The 18636-nt window shown below is 33.2% G+C and overlaps 1 protein-coding gene across 2 annotated transcripts in view; it reads right to left on the bottom strand.

The window, feature by feature from the left end:
* The window catches only part of DPYD (dihydropyrimidine dehydrogenase), a 773365-nt gene that overhangs the window by 660166 nt on the left and 94563 nt on the right, over positions 1 to 18636 (bottom strand). For both annotated transcript variants that reach the window (XM_070592141.1, XM_070592142.1), the window contains exon 3: positions 9909 to 9991. In XM_070592141.1, the coding sequence (XP_070448242.1) occupies positions 9909 to 9991 (83 nt within the window). The remainder of the gene's footprint in view (positions 1 to 9908; positions 9992 to 18636) is intronic.

Here is an 18636-nt window from a genome sequence, read left to right as displayed (position 1 = left end):
TTGACGGCAAAACAAAAGCCGTATCCTTTTCCTTCCAGTCTTTAATACACAATCTTTTGCTATTGAGGGAAAAATGCATTTTTTTTTACCTTGGCTAAATGCTATTTATTTATGTTGTTGCCCATGTTGTTGTTTTAAATAGAAACATGCTATCTATCGACCATACATATTTTCTTTTCTGGTTTTATCATTCTACATGTATCAAGTTGTCATCAAATGGCAGTTACAACATTAATTTAATTTTTTTCTACACATATTGCTTTTAAATAAACATTGTCTAGCACATAGTAGGCACCAGGTTAAACAAACCAATGCTTAGATGAATGAATATCATAAAGCATTTTACAAATATTTAACTGAATTAACCTATGCCTGATTTCATCTGTGCTGCTGTTTTACAAAATTTGTAATCGGTAAGTATGTAATCAATATTTCTCACATTCAAGTTCAAAGTAGAGAAAAAGACTGTAAATATACAATTCCAAATTCATACATGCCAACTGCTACCAAATCCATAAATAATCCGGAAGTATTAATGCTATGGATATATTTGGTTTTAAAACATTAGTGAGAATTAATATGAGACTTTTCCTTTATTCCCCATAAATGGTGAAAAATTAAATTATCTTTGGCCCATCTGAAACTGAATGTCAAATCTTGCTTGCACTCATTCCTGGAGTGAATGAAAGTAACATTCCTAATTTATATGGTAAATAGATGATACCAAATGTGTGTGTGTGTGTGTTGGCACACATAAGTGTATGTAAAATGTGTGTATACATATACACATACATATTCATATTACACAAATTACATCAAGTTAAATAGAATATATAATCAAATGCAATTAATTGCACATATTTTTACATAATTAACCATTTTCCTAATGTCTAACCTATATTTTCTAAGCTGCATTCCAATGATGTTTATCAGAGTAGCTGCAACTTCATTATCTAGAAAAAATGATGGCTTGCTTTTGTCTTTAGATTTCACAAAATCCTAAAGAGATGAGGCCTGGTTGCCCTATTCCTGCGTTAGACGGCATAAACCAAATCCAGGAAGCTACTGTGGGCATGGTGGAATATGTGTCTCTCTATAACAGAAATGATAAAAACAAATGTTTTCCTCTGCTTAGAAGAAAAGATGATACTCTCGTAATTTGCTGGTTTGGGTGTAGGAGGCTTTCAAGAGATTCCTACTGATCCATTTAGTGAAAGAATACTTGGAGAAATATAACTATGACAGGAGCAAGAAATTTGACTAAAATAGAAAGCCAACACACTGTTTCTGAGTCTAATTTCACAGGTCAAACTTCTCATGAAGTTATAAAACACACACAAACACACACATACATGGGCATTTAGGATTATAAAAATAATTTGTTTTTGAAAATAAAAAATATGTTACAAATGTTAAATCATTTGTAATCATTGCTATCATTATATCAGATATTCAGGATTTTTAAAAAATTGTATTTACTTTTCATATTATTAAACAACCTGCTGACTTCACTAGAACTAAGTATTTTGTTAATACTTTCTTGTTTTATTTATTTTATTTTTTTTTCAACATCACTTTAAATTTTCTCACAACCTATATTCATTTTCTAAACTACCTATTCATTAACTAGTCAGAAATATTTAGGTCGCCTCCAGCTCCCCCACCCCCTCTTTTTCACTGTTATAAAAGAATTTCGTTGAACCTCCTTGTACATAAATCTTTGTAATCCTAATGGGTATGTGTGAGAAGCAAAGGGACCTCCAAATTCCATATGCTGTCATGCTGCCAGATTTGCTTGACTGGGAGGGGCAGATTTAAATAGAGATAGAAATCTAGAGATCCATAGTACATATATACATATATAAACATACATTTACACACACATAATATATGCACACACACAGACACATACAACTTTATCTACAAGAATAAGATTAAGTAGGATTATGATAATATTCTTACCTTCAAGTCTTATCAGATGGATGAAATTACCCAGCGACAGTCTTTTACTCCAATTCATGTAGAAGTACCAGTTTAAGAAATAGCAATGTAGTTTAACCATTTTGCTTAGCAAGGGATGCAAGACTCATATAAGTAAAACAATAAAAAATAAGCAACTAAAACAATATCTAGGTACCAGGAGTAACACAGCCCAGTACCACCAGATATTAACATAGGAGTGAAATTAAAGATGTACCTTTTAGTCTAACACATCTAGAAGGGAAAAACTGAAAAATACATCTTTTAAATCTACATGAAAAGTTTAGATTGCTATTTATATTCCTTCTGCCTCTCAAAGTCTATGAGTCTAAAGTAAAGAAACAAGCACATTAAAGCAATTTTAACCTTTTGACTTAATATTTAGAATGTGCTGTTTCTCTTAAAGCTATTTTCCAAGTTTACATAGTTACACTTTAATTTTTAACTCTGTATTAATGGCGGGGTTTATGGCACACCTATAATTACTACTACAGACACCAGAAAAAAAGCCAGGAACATAAACTGTGCAACTCAACATCACCATCTAGTGACAGAATTCCTAACACGTGACAAAACCAAGCAAACTGGAAGAATAGATTTCAGAGACATTATGTGCTGGTAGTTCATCTCTACAATAATAATCTAAATGTAACAGCCCTCAGGGAATAGGCTAGGCTCTGCAAATAAAATATTAACCCCGAACTGGCAATGTTTGTACTCCAAAAATGTAATTTATATTCTCATCAGAGAGGTATATCCACATATCTAAGCAATCTATAATTTTGTGTATTTTCACCGTCAAAAAGCTTCGTACAGTATTTTTACTATTTTTTCTTAATTAACTATATTCTATATGTATCTTTCCTTTTCCAGGATTTGCCACTGCCTTTTCTCAAGTTATTCAATTCAAATACCTTCCAATTTCTTATACCTACTATGTGTGGCCCACTGTTGCCTCTGGAACTGAAAAGGAGACAGAGACACAATGTTTAAAATGGTCCCACTTTGCCCCTTGATGTTTAGCATTTATTACAGGGGCCAAGACAGATACAAAATACGATAATACAGAAATCAAATCACATTGGCATGATAACAGGGTTGAATTGGCAGAGATAAGGAGAAAATATAATGAAAAGAAACTAAGAATTTCATCTGTAAATTCATTATTATAATACAGAGATTTAAGCTAGAGTATGCATTTTTTTCTGACCTTAAAATGTTTTTTTCTTATGTCATAATTTTCAGAAATCTTGTACAATATTTCCACAAAGACATGGAATTACAAGGGACTCTAAGTTAGATAAGAAACACTCCCTGTGGTATTCTATATTCTAAGACCATACTGAAGTTTTCCAGTCAATTCCATTATGTATGACAGATGTAAATTCTTTGAAATAAGCACTATACACCATTAAAGGAAAACAACATGTATGAACATTTAAACACTTTATATCTTCATTTTATTAATGTTTCACAAAGGATAAAGCATTCTCTCCTACATTATCCTCATTCTTCATAACAACCCTAAGAAGTTTTTAATGCTATTTTACAAAAAAGTAAGACTAAAAAAGATTCATTTATCTAAAAGCACAGTCGGAGTCTCAAATCTGATGTTTACTTATCCTACTATTCATTTCATAGTTTTTCTTTCCATTTTTTAAATTTCTTACTTCATTATTTTTCTATTCACTCATAATATGTTCCCATTATAGAAAATTTAGGAGAACAGAAAATTATAAGCCTGCAAAAAGTATCTGTAATCCCATCACCTAGATGTAAGAGCTATTTTGCTATGTTTTATTCCTATCTTTTTTTCTCTGCATTCTTTATATTCAGTAGGGATCATATTCCACATGCAATTTTATTTTCTGTTAAAATCTTCATTTAATAAATCTTCAAGCAAAATCTTCATTGCCGTGTTTCCTTAATAGTAGACAATTAGGTTCTATTCAATTTGTTTACTATCATATTCTATAGTTTGAGAAACAGATTCAAATTGTCCATAATTTCTATGTCTTCTGCGTAATATATTTCAGGAAGCTAAATTAATATGAAAAGTGTATGTTTGTTTTAAGGCTCTTATTACTTATTGGTACCTCTTTCCTTAAACGCAGCAGTAATTCCCACTCCCCTTGAGCTCTGAGAATGTGAAAATGGCTCTCTTACCATTCCATCACTAGCACTCAAAAATCTCCTCCCCACTGAATTGCAGTAATGTCAATAACCACGAAATTAGTATTTTTTACGTAATTTATATTTTGTTTGCCGATAGAGCTGAACATTTTCAAGGGTTTCTTAATCATACTTCGCCAATTATCCATTGAGCTCCTAATCTTTTTGAATCTGTTATACACATGGCATTACAGTGCACTTATGTTGTATTTTAATTTTGTGATTTTTTTTCATACATAGAGAAGCTTTTTTAATGCAGTCAAAGCTTCCTGATTTCTTCAACTACTTTTTAGCTTACTGTCTTTTCCCCCCCACAAACCTCAAAAAGACAATCACTTCCATACGCTACTGGACTTTGCTGTTTCATTTATTTCATTTACCTTTTTAATATACATGAAATTTCCTTTAGCATGTGTGAGGTGAGAATATAAAGTGTTTTCTTTTTCCAAACAGCAAAACAACTGTCTCTTATACCACCTGCTGAGTGATTCAACATGTCCTGGATGATTTGGGATACTTTACAATAACTTCATAAGATCTATTATCAATTACAACCACTAACTGGTTCTAAGTAATACACAGAAAATCTCATGAATTTCCATCTTTATCTTGAATCTGACCATATTACTAAGTTCTCTTATTAATTCCTAGGGTGCTTTTGTTGTTAATTCTCTTGGGTTTTCTAGATATAAATCATGCTGTTACAGAATAATAGTCACTTTGTCTCCTGCATATCAAATCATACTTGTTAAATTTGGTTTTACATCTATTACTATGTTATGAATTCACCTCTTACTCTCCATTTTCTGGGAGAGTGTGTATGATGTAGATGTGGGATGTGCGTGACTGTGGTTTAGCCTAATTGTTGCCTCTCCATCGATGAGAATTCCATCGTGAGAGGCAGGTGAACGTCACCTTAGTGACACAAAAATATCCCTCCAGGGCAATGCAATGCTGTCCAACCATAGCCACTAACCAAACACAACTCTTTACATTAATTTGGTAAAAAATAAATAAAATTAAACATCCAGTTCTTCAGTCACACTAGCCACAGTTTAAGTGCTCAGTAACTACATGTGGCCAGTGGCTATCACACTGAAGAGCACACACGGAACATTTCTCTTATCACAGAAAGTTCTACTGGGCAGCATTGCTCTAGATGTCTCCATGAACAAGAGAACACCGGAAAGAATGCCACCCACATTTTCCTCTCAAGTACACCATATTATAGTCACAACTGACTCTGGGGGAGGTTATTTAAAATTTTTAAATCCAAAAATTTGTTTCTCTCTAACATACATTTTCCTAAGCCCAATATTTTCTTAGGCATCTGGTTAGACTTTCCTTTCTGATTCAATGCATTATTCTTGTAAGTCGCATGCCTTTGTACATCTATAGGTATTAAAATGCTAACAACAACCAACCAGGTACATCAACCCCCAGTGTTTTTCCTGAATTGTAGTATTGTACTTCCTCTCTGCCTCTTGCAAATGTGCACATGAGTTTACCATAGCTATCCCAAATTCATCTCTAAACCAAAATCCTCTCCTTTAATCCTCCTCTTTTTTCTCTCTCCCTATATCAACAAATGTATATCCAAACACTCCAAACGAAAACATTTGACTTGCCCTTGATTAGTCTCCTTCTTCTTACCTTTATCAATAATTCACTAAATAGTTATTGAGCACTTACTATATGTTAATACTGTGGTAAGGCTAAGAATACAAAGGGGAGCAAAATAGCAATCCTCCTGCCCTCATGGGATTTATTATCTAGTAGGACACACAAATAAATTGGACTTTATTCTAAAAGCAGAAGAACACTTTAAAAGGTTTTAAACAGGGCAGCACAGATTAAATCAGGTTTATGATTTATTGACACTATTAAGTCATAACATCTCATCAGGTCTACATTCTAAATATTTCTGTATTCCTCAAACACACTCCCCTCTGTTGACCTCTATACCCTTCTACTTCTATCTTAGTGGGGTTACTGATTTCTCCTGCTCTCTCATTCCTCCACTGCTGCCACTCTGCTGCCCAACCAAACTCTTAAATTATTTTTTCCCATTCTGGGAATGGGCTAAAACTTAATCAAATATCTACTTTATTTAACTAGCACATTCTAGAGTAAGTTGTAGCCACTCGTGCTTTTCACAGAGCCAGCTATATGTTCGAGGCTTCTTCATGTCTGGGATCAAAGGGAAGCACAGGAGATGTCTAAAATGATTCATGAGGTAGGATACTGACAAAATAACAGGTTTAAGACTGTACGGCAAAGACTGGCCAGGAAGAGGGACCAGATGAGGTAGAAAAGAATTGAGCAAGGGCAGATCCTCTTTCTTTTGTTCTAAGCTCATAGAAAAAGCAGAACCTTAATAAATAAGGAGGAATACCTAAACTGGAGAAAGGCCCCAAACACAGCAGCCACAAAAGGTCAATATTCAGATTTAGTCCAGCTCTGCTCCAGCTTCTTCAGGCTAGACAAGCTTAGGACGAGAGCACCATTGTGGACACCAGGAGCCACCTGAGGTCTGCTGCAGAGGCTAAGCTAATGAGAGAAGAGGATGCTTCCATAACCAAGCTGCCATGCCCGTGGACCAAGAGAACACTACCTTGACTTTTGGGAGAAGGGAAAAGACAAAAGGACTGGGGCTCTGAGTCTTTACATCAAGCATTGACTATTGTACCTATCTCCTCCATAAGACTGTTAGCTCCCTGAGGGCAGGGACTGTGCCTTACTCCTGTCTATAATCCCATTACATGATATATTACAGAAACCCAATAAATGTTTATTAAATAAATGAATGACTGTATCTATCTCTATATTGTGTCTTTTTCTCCTACTGGAATTCAAAGAGCCGTAATATTATCTTCATAGTGGTCATATTTAATTAATCCTGTAACCCCTTTCCTTAAAAACCACAATGACTCCTTGAAATAATTTAAATTCTTTATCATGGCAAACTAGACTTTATATAACCGGCCTCTAGAATATAGTAACAAACACGTTTCCAGCCAGCCTCCTGAGACCAGCCCCTGTGCTAACTGAGGTTCTTGGCAAATTATTCTTACTTGTCTCCCACTGCTCCCTCTCCCTTCTGTGATTCTGAATTGCTCCCATCATCCCTGCCAACCCCATTCTGCTCCATTTCTACCCAAGGATTCTGGACCTATAAGGAGAAATATTACTGAAGAATTCTGCCTATGTCAGTTTTGTGGGAAAACAGGTATCCAAAAAAGCTTGAAAGAATTCGCCTTACATCAGACCACTGAAATACACCTGGCACCTGCAGGCCTCCATGCCTTGGCTCAATACCATTTCCTCCACCCACAAAACTGGCCATCTTTCACGGCCTAGATCAAATTTTTCATCTCTCCATGGTTTTCTTTGATCCAGACCTCCTTCACTCAGGGCAAAAATTTATCATAGATGAGAGAATAATTCATTTTTGCCCCTTTATGCATTCTCTTCTTACTCTATGAGTCACACGGTATTCTAACTTTTTGTTTACACGTTTCCATAATCTCACATGTAAAAGGAGCTCCTGCTGCATTTTCTAAAGGCAAAAAACAAAAACAAAAGTGTCAGGCCCACAGTATACAAAATTGTCAAACGCTTTTAGTTACTAAATTATTTAATTGTGTTTAGTGAATCTAAACATTACCAATAACACGTGTGTGTGTATGATAGCTGCAGCCCATGTAAACAAAGTACATTCTAGAGCCATATAATTAAACGCTGAGTGAAACTGTCTAGACTACTGCTTTATCCGCAGCATGGTGGCTCATGGAGTTTGAGCAGTTACTCCACCAGGTAATACTTGTTTTTCTCATTAGCTCATCTCTTCTTTTCTAAAAGCAGAATATCCTGGTATTTTCTAAAATGGCAAATAGTACAAAATTTGGCAGCATTTAATAATCTCTTCATACGCAGTTCTCCCATAATTCAATTTGGTGTTTCCTGATGACAAATTTTCTATACTAATTACATGTCCTTCCCGTGCTCATTATATTGCCCTCACTCACATGCATTTTCATTCACATTCCCCCTCTGCAATTCTTTCTATGTTTTTGGCCTTCAGTTCTTTTATTCAAAGCTTCAGAGCTGGCATTCTCTTTGTCTTCCTGTGTGTCTACACATTTACTTCAAACTGAATAGACACAAAAATAAGGAGAATAATTGTACTTTTCTAAATAAATATTGGTGTGCATGCTTAATATATTCAAAATTATTATAATGGGCATGTACAAAAAATGATGTGCTCAATTTATAACTGTGGTAGTTTTAGATGGAGGAGAAAGATTATAGTAAAAAACAGGAGTTCATTCACAATTTCTGCATTGGCCTTTTCCACAATATATTTTACACCTTATTTTTAATTTACTACTATTTTCAATAACTTCAACTTTCTGAGAAGGTCTGATTGCATTTTATATAAATAAAAATTCTCTGTGTTCTCAGTTTTATTTTTCCCCCTTTTTTATTAGTAAAGACATTAACAATAAAATAGGCTCACTTGCTCCAGCTGGTAATTTCTCAGTACTAGTAATATATTATTCCTCTTTTTGTGACATCATAATCATCTATACAGAAGTACCATGTATCTTTGTGTAGAAGCTACTGTTTCCATTAAATTTAATTACCTCCCCCTGTGGTTTTAAATAGAAGTGGCTTCAAAATGAGGGCAGCTTCTATTAAATTTAATTACTTTCCCCTGCTGCTTGCATGGTAAAAGGGAGCTTCTAAATAAGAGCAGCTTCTAAACTAAAGTATATGGTAACTGCGTGTTAGCAATAACAAAATTGCAGCTAAACTACCTTTCTAGGAAGCCCCACAGGCCTATCCTTTCTCTTATTTTAATTTTTTTAACCTTGATTTAAGATTCTAAATAAATGAGCATTGCTAGAAGATATATTTTAAAAATCAACCTGGGTTTCCTAGGCTAAATAAAGGTAAATACACTATTTCTGTAAAGACATATTGGAAATTATCCCACACGAAGGTTCGAGCTCAGAACTTTTAAGATTAATATCATTTGTTGTTGTTTTCCAACTTTAAGGATGATGGGTTTATTCCTCACACATTTTTAATGTCTAGTAGGAAGCCTTCCTTGATTCTGTTCAGATGGATTTCAAGACTCTTTCCTAAAAGTTATTAAAAAGGCATCAAGTTTGGGGGCATGTCAGAGAAATATCCAGAAATAGTAATTTTAAAAAGTGAAAAAAGAAAAAACCATCAGGCTCATTATAAAGTACTATGTTTGAAAGAAAGTTAATCTATATACTTTGTAATAGTGTGAAAATGTAAATCAGTTTAAAAATACTACAATATAAATCTATAAAATCTAATAGAATATGAAATTTTAAGTACCTCTTTTTTAATTAAATATTAATTAGGAGAAAATACTACTGAGTTAAACCACCATTGTACTGTTTATTTTTATATACAGGCAGAATTTAGATGAACAATATTTCCATTCACTCAGACAGTTTAGTATAAATATAAAACAAGACACCCCTTAAGCATTTTAAGTAACAAATTAAACATTTACATTTTTTACTGTGCACTGAGGCTTAACATTTATGCAGCTTCAAAACCAAAGTACAGCCTCAAGGGAAGTCTCTCCACTGACAAATTAATACCTTAGAGAACAGAGCTGAATGGTGGCAATGAACTCATTTGTTCCCCCAATAATGAAGAATGACTTTTTCTTTACCACATCTGTGACTGTTGCTATGGTGACCCAGACTTACCTCATTGCTTCTCGGAGAGCTCCTCGTTCACCAAGAGTCGTGTGCTTGATGTCATCAAAATTATTCTCCAGCTTCTCGCAATTCTGCAACATATTTAAAAAATGCATTAATCCTCCAACATCCCGAGATAAAATTATATCTATGCAATTATGTAAAAAGATAATTGATTATATTGATTATGGACTCATGAAAAATATGCACACCACTTTAATTAGGTAGGATTCATTAAAATTGACAGTGTGAATTCAACAGTAACAAAATAAAAACATCTTATGATACAGATGTCATAAAAGCCTTCTTATCAATTTTTCAAAATTGGGTAAATAGAAGAAATGAGTATTATATAAAAGTAGTACAACTTCTAGAGTTTTGAGGTTTAAAAATTAGTGCTCTAAAATAATCTCAAGTATATCAAAGCCAATTTAAATCCAAAGGGAAAGTCAATAAAGTAAATTTGAAATCACAATTAACTATATACGATAAATATCTAGTTGTAAAAAAATTAGCATTTACTGACATGGAACAATAGAACCCAGGTATAACATAATATTAAAAGTTCCAACATTTTGGAATCAAAATTTTATAATAGGATCTTTAAATAACAATTACATACATCATGTTTATTTTCAAATATATATATAAATCTGTGTCCAATAAATAAGTCTAATTCCTAACTTAAGTGATATTATATCAGATTCTTAGCATTACTAAACTGAATTTTCTAAGAGTTTTTTTATTTTACTACATTTTTAACTATATTTTTATATGTAAAATTAACTTAACCTTATACGGCCCTAATAAATTTTGAGAACATAATGTATACGATTAAATTTTAGACTAAAACCTATATCCATATGAATCTTTTGGCACATTACATTTCACAAAGAATTTAGTGGTATTTAGGTAACAAAATAATTGGATTTAGCATTTTAGTTAATTTAACAAAGAAAAACTCAATAATAAACTTTTAAATATTAATGTGTTCCTTCTATTTTAAATTGTAAATAAGTATGCTGGATTTTAAAAATTACAGAATTTAAAATTAATAATTTCCAGTGTGTAAGAATTAACTGACAAAAATCTATTGATACATATAACTCTATTTTTACCTTGATTTCTTGTCAGCCAAATTAAGGTAAATGTCCTTTTAACACATAGTTTACATGCTTTTATAATGAAAATATTGAAAATTACCAAAATGTATCTAAAATAATTTGAATTCTGAATAAAAGCCCTTTTTTAGATATGTAAAACTGCAAATATCATCTCCTACTGTGTGCCTTGTCTTTTCATTTTTTTAGTATTCTTTTTTCATAAAGAGAATTTCTTATTTTTAATGAGATTCAATATACTATTGCTTAAATTTACAGTTAGTGCTTTTTCTGTCCTGTTTAAGAAATCTTTGACTTCCTCAAGGTTATGAATATACTTTCCTATATTCTTTCACAAAACTTTAATATTTTACATTTCACATTTAGATGTGAAATCCATCTAGGAATGATATTTGTACATGGAGAGAAATAGGAAATCACACCGTATAGGTAAACAATTAAATCAGTACTATTTATTGAAAAGACCATCATTTCCCCACTGTAATTCATTTTTTCCATAAAGTAAGTCACAGCATAAACGGGGTCTGTTTCTGGAATCCATTATGGCCAACTGCTCAATTTCCTATACTATTTTAATTACTTATATCTATAATAAAGAACTCCTACAAACAAATATGAAAAAGACAAATAACTCAATGGAAAATGGCTAAAGACTTATATAAATACTATATAAAAGAGAGTATCCAAGTAGCTAATTTGAAAAAAAAATGCTCAACATTATTAGTCATAAAAAAAAATGCTCAACATCATTAATCATGAGGAAGATGCAAAATTAAACCATATCACTACACACTTTGCAAATGCCTAAAATGAAAAAGATGAATCATACAAAGTATTCTTTTAGTATAAAAAGCAACCGAAACACTGCTGGTGGAACTGTAGATTGTTACAACCACTTTGTAAGGTTTTTGGGCAGTATTTTCAAAAGCTGAACATTCAGGCTTAGGAATACACCCAGAACAAATGTATAAAATGTTCACCTAAAGTCACATACAAGAACATTATAGTAACACTATTCAAAATAGCCCAAAACTGGAAATGAGTCAAATGCATGTCAAGATGAAATATATAAATAAATTGTGATATATTAATACAATGGAAAACTACACAGCAATGAGAATCAACAAACTAAGTCTACATGGAATAACATGGATACATCTCACAGACATAGTATTGAGCAAAAGAAGTGACAGAGAAAAAGCACATAGCAAAATTATTCCACTTATATAAAGTTTAAAAATAGGCAAAGCTACAATCAATAATCCAAAAAGGAAAATAAGACAATTCAATTTATAAGAGCATAAAAAATAGTAAAATACTTACAAATAAATTTAACAAAACAAGCATAAGACTTGTGCACTAAAGAGTACAAAATATCATGAAAAAAAGACCAGAATAAATGAAAAATATCCTATGTTCACGGATTAGAAGACTTGATATCGGTAAGACGGTACTACTCCCTAAATTGATCTAAAGATGCAATGCAATTCCTGTCAAAATCTCAGCTGACGTTTTTTTGCAGATTTTGACAAGCTGGTTCTAAAATTCATATGAAAATGCAAGGGATTCAGAATAATCAAAACATTCTTAAAACAAAGGAGTAAAACTGAAGGATTCATACTTCCTGAGTTCAAAATTAACTACTAAACTACAGTAACCAAGACATTGTGGTACTGGCATAAGAATGAAAATACGGAGTAACGTATATTTGCACAAATATTTGCACACAAATTCATAACAGAGAAAATGTAGAAAACACCCAGAGTCAATGAAATGATGAATGGATAACCAAATGTGGTATACTGATAAAATGGAATATTATTTGGCCATAAAAAGGGAAGTTCTGATACATGGTACAACACAGATGAGCCCTGAAAACATCAGGCTAACTTAAAAAGCCAGATACAAAAGACCACATTATATGAGTCCACTTATATGACACGTACAGTATAGGCAAATCCATAGAGAGAGAAAGGAGATTAGTTGTTGCCAAGGTCTCGAGAGCACAGGGGAATGACTGCTAACGGTAATGGGGTTTCTTTTCAGAGAGATGAATGTATTCTGGAATTAGTAGTGATTGATGCACAACTCTGTGAATTTACTAAAAACTACTTAAGGTTTAAAAGAGTGGACTTTATGGTCTGTGAATATATCTCACTAAAACATTTTAAAAATAGGCAAAACTGGGGCCAGCCCCGTGGCCAATTGGTTAAGTTTGTGAGCTCTGCTTTGGCAGCCCAGGGTTTCCCCGGTTCGGATCCTGGGCGCGGACATGGCACCGCTTGTCAGGCCATGTTGAGGCGGCATCCCACATGCCACAACTAGAAGGACCCACAACTAAAAATATACAACTATCTACTGGGGGGATTTGGGGAGAAAAAGCAAAAAAAAAAAAGATTGGCAAGTTGTTAGCTCAGGTGCCAATCTTAAAAAAAAAAAGAAAATAGGCAAAACTAATCAAGATGTTGGAAGTTGGTTAAAAGTGACTACAGGAGGTACAAGAGAGTCTTCCCAGAGCACTGTTTAATTCACTTTGTGAAAATTCATGGGACTAAATATTTAAGATCTGTTTACTTTTCCATATGCAATCATATTGCAATAAAAAGTTTTTAGAATAGAATCTGAGTCCTGTTTAAGAAATCATAATGCAACCACATATCACTATAGTTAAAATGAAAGAATGTTTTATTCTTTAATTAATTAAATAAGATTTTATTATTTATTGAAATTCTATACTAAAGATTCAGTTCCTGTAACAGAGTTTAACTTATCCCGATAAGCTCTTGATACTTTATTCACTAAATTATGAATTTTTCTTTCTATAGTGAATAGTCTTAAAGGATGAAATTTATACAATTATAATTGTAAAGATGAGAACTTAAATTATTTGAATTAGACGCCTTTGAAGAACACTTTTCCAGTGCTTCTGAAATAAAAATTAAGTTTAGTTAGAATCTGGGCCTCTAAAGAAGAAAGCAGAGTTTTCCTTTCTCTTTGCCTAATACTGGCAGTCAGACAAAAAAAAGGGGAGTGGGGGGTACAAATATAAATTTTACACTTTACAGATTATAATGCCCTTTCAAATTATTTCTATGGAAATAATAATTTTTTAAAAAGAGTTTTACACTCATAGATGTTCACTGAAGCATTTTTATAACAGTTGAAATATTGGGGAAGAAATTTGAAATTTTCAATAGAGGAATGGTTAAATAAAATACTTTAAATTTGAGGGATGTTATGCATTCATTCTGAATGCTGTTTAGGTAATTTTTAACAAACCAACGTTTATACGTCAGCCTTTAATTTTCTTAAAACACTAGAAAATTGAATATATTGCATGATATGATTATAATTACGGAAAACAAGAAACACCATAAAAGAGCAGAAATGAAATATTAGTAACTCAGATTATCTCAGAATGTTGAATAAACAAGAGTGTTTCTTTTTACTTATAGCTTTCAATATTTTCCTAAGTGCAAAGTTTTTACAAATATTTGTATATTCTATGTTGAATATGATGTTTTTGTAAAATATAATACAACCAGATAGGTGCTAGCAATAAAAGACATTTAATATAAAACAAGACTTTTTCAAAATTTTTTAATTTTTTTGTTTAAACATGAACAGGGTCCCTAATTAAGATTTTGCCTCCTCTATTTCCCAACGAGTTCATGAAAGTTTTCATATTTCAAATTACCCAAAAGTGTTCCCAATCCTCAGTTTGCCTTCTTCACTTTTGCACACACAAAGAGAGGTATAAGGATGTATACAAAGCAATATGAGAAAAAAAAGCCATGTAATAAAATCTGTTACATTCATTTGCTACATTCAGCCTACAACGTAGTTAACGTTAACAATTGCTACTCAAAAAACAGTACTTGGGCTGCTAAATGAATACCTGAAAATACCCAAACACAACTACTGAGTGTATAATATTTAGAATGTCTTGTTTTTAACCTTCATATATTTAAACAATAATATATGACTAGTATCTAGTCACAATTCTAAACAGACTTCATGATGCCGTTTTTAAAGTTGTCTAATATTCCTCTGCATCCATATGCTATTATTTATTAAGCCAATTTATTTTTGGGTGGTTTTGTTTGTTTCCTAATGCTATTATAAATATAGGATAGGAATAGATGGCTGAAATGAATTAAAAACTTAAAAACTATTAAGAAAGAAAAAGTAAATATTCATAGACTGGGATTATTCATTCAACTAATATCTCCTATAATGCAAACTGTCTTCACCTAAAATGTATTCCAAGTATGTGAGCATTACTATCTATCTGGTACGGTCAATACTCAAATTCACGGTTTCTGATTCTAAATTTCTTTTTGTTCCCCAATTACACCATTAATGGGAAACAATGTATGTTTTCTTTATAGTCACATAATTCTATTTACTTTCCTCTGCAGTTAGGTTTGCCATAAGCCCAACCCCATCAATTTAGACGAATCACTGCTAAGAGTATTACATTTAAATCTCACAGGGAAGAAGGTTTCATAACCTTTTCTTTCAAACTTTACTGACTCTCGATATGAAAAACACCACCTATCTTTAATTTGATGCTTCCCCACAGATGGTTTATAAACCAGATGTGGGAATAAATATTTTTATTTAATTGCTACGAGCAAATTTTTAATAAATCTCCAATTTTGAATATATACACATATACACACATACATATACACATATACATATATGTGCCTTTGCTAAACGGAGTCATTTAATAGAAATAAACCTGTTCCTTGACAGAATATTTTTGTTTTGTTTGATTGGTTTTTCAGAAAATCTTAGAAACTTTGCCAGCAGGGATTAACAAAATCAAACAACACTATGCCTAAATCTCTTTATTTAAAAACAATTATTTGAAGGGGCAGGCCCAGTGGTGCAGCGGTTAACTTCACATTTTCCGCTTTGGCAGCCCAGGGTTCACCAGTCCAGATCCCGGGTGTGGACCTATACACTGCTTATCAAGCCATGCTGTGGCAGGCATCCAACATATAAAAGTAGAGGAAGATAAGCACAGATGTTAGCTCAGGGCCAGTCTTCCTCAGCAAAAAGAGGAGGATTGGCGGCAGACGTTAGCTCAGGGCTAATCTTCCTCAAAAAGATGAAAATAAAAATAAATAATAAAAACAATTGTTTGGAGTTAGAATACTGTCTTTAAGACCCAGGATGCTATATGAAATGTGCTATTGAATCGTTAAAATCAATGGAAGGGGCGTAATAATTGTATTACTGTAATTAAGAAAGAATTTCAAGATCTCAATTTAGCCATTTAAAGTTACTCCCTAGACCACAGCAATAACACCCATGGCCAAAGAAAGTCACAGATATTTAATATTTAAGGCAGCCTGCCACAACAGTGGGACGTGGTAGCTTAGAATCAAAAGCAAACACAGATGGAGTCCACAAAAACCTACTGTCATCCCAATATCCATGTCTGAAGTCCTTTGGGGAAAAAACTGTATAATAAAATGTAACAAACAAAAATTAAGATAAGTTTTTCTCATTTTTTATAATTTATAAACACTTCCAAAAAACAAATGTTAATCTGATCGATATTTTGGAAAAGGTCATTTTTCATAAAGTCCATGTGCAGATAATCTTTTAAAAGCAGAATACTTGAGAAAAATTTACCTTTTCAGGTTTATATTTTCAAAAATTATACAGATGGTTTCAGAATCTCAAACAGGTCCTTTTCTATATGGTGAATTGAGAGCATAAAGAAAGAATACATCCAACTTTTTGTCTGTGTGTTTTTTCTTTTGGTCCTCAAATCCCTCATCCACCTCCTCCTCTTCACCACCACACTGTAATTTTAAACTTTATCTTGGCTTCCACCACTGCCGAAGGAACAAGTTCATGAAAAACATTAAAGAAGAAACAAATGAAATTACTGGATTTTGAGTTTTTAAAGGCCCATTCCTAGCATAAACAATAGGGTTGGAAGACCACTTGACTGTCTAGTTTATCCAACCACAGAGACAGGAGATAAAAACATTCTCTTGAAGGCAAAAGAGAGAGAAAAGTTGGACACAGAAGCTTGAAGTGGCCCCACGGAGCTCGCTGCGGCTCCAGGAATTGAGGACAGCCACAGTTCTCAAAGTTAGCTAAGAGTGTTCTGGGGCAACTGGAGGTATTGCTTCATTTTATTGATAGGAAGTCTCAACTTTAGTAGTGATTTATCTGGAAGTGGTTAAAAGTACATATTTTGTCACGAAGTGAAACAGGAACCCAAAACGAGTATTAGATTAACAAAAAAGGAAAGAATGCCCCATGTCTTTTACTTCCTGAGTCTGCACTAAGTTTATTGTGCCTTAGCAGAACAATGAAGGAAATAAGTAAGCCCCATAAGCATTTAAATAGTCTAATTGCTACCTCCATCAAAAATACTTCTGTGTCCTGAAATGGAAATCAAATTCAAGATTTTTTTTTATTTTTCAAGAACAACATATTAAAGTACCAAATAAGAGATATGTGAGTTGAATTCTAATTCAGACAAATACTAGTCTTTTACCATAATGAGATAAATGTCTCAAGCAACTAACATCTTTACCTGCTCATCTTCTCCAGAAATAAAATTAAGCATCAGAGCCACTGGGTGAGAGGCAAACAGACTCACTGTCAAGTCCGCAAGCAATTACATTTCCCTAACATTAGGGGCAACTATAAGTAGAGTGAAGCCAATGTCTTCCTATCAAAGTGCATCCTCAGCCCAGTTCACATGAGTATGAATCTGAGAAAAATTATAAACTTATTTGTAAGTGATGAGCATTTTAATATACTGTTCATTCTAGGGGATGTTAGTGTAGGACTATGCCAGAAGGCAATTTCAGGCATAAGTCAGACATAGGGGATTTATTTTCCAAGATATAAAATGTCCAAACAATTCTAAAAAATTCCCTTGTCCACAGTGATGACTTGCACTTCCTAGTTTTCAAGTGCCTCATAATTTCCTTTGATCAAGCTAATAGCACAAGAAAGCTGCAACCATCACAGCAGAAGCAAGGTGGTGCATGCATTTTGTAGGAAAGAAGGAAGGGAAAGGCAGAGCAGAGGGTAAATAAAAGGGAAAAGAGGATACAGAGAGAAAATGAATGAACAAACTACTCCTTAGAGTAGCAAGAACAAGAACAAGAAAAACCAGTGATTAGTAATAAAACACTGGGACAAGAAGCCAGCCTACTAGCCTAGACACCAGGGAGCAAGCAGTGGGGACACACAGGAAAAATGCAAGGACAATAAAAGTATTGAATTTAGCGCTGACTAGACATTTCATTTGCTACAACAGGCAAAGGTTATCCCTACTGAATTAGCAGGAAACTGGAAATCCATCTCAGCAACCACTGTAAACTTTATAGTGTTTTGGCATATAAGGATCAAATATAGTAACCTAGCAAACGTGGAGGGTTTACTCTGTGTGGGCACTCTTTTGAGCTTTACACATTTAATCTGCACAACAACCATAGATATCTATACTTGACAAATGAGGAAACGGGCACAGGGAGATTAAGATAACTTGCCCAAACCTATACAGCTAGTAAGGGATAAGCAGGGACTTGAACCCAAGTAGCCTGTCCTCAGAGCCAGGCTCAAATCTCTCC

Source organism: Equus przewalskii, chromosome 24, assembly GCF_037783145.1.
Source record: "Equus przewalskii isolate Varuska chromosome 24, EquPr2, whole genome shotgun sequence".
Lineage (NCBI taxonomy): Eukaryota > Metazoa > Chordata > Mammalia > Perissodactyla > Equidae > Equus > Equus przewalskii.
This window is presented reverse-complemented; position numbering and strand designations above follow the sequence as displayed.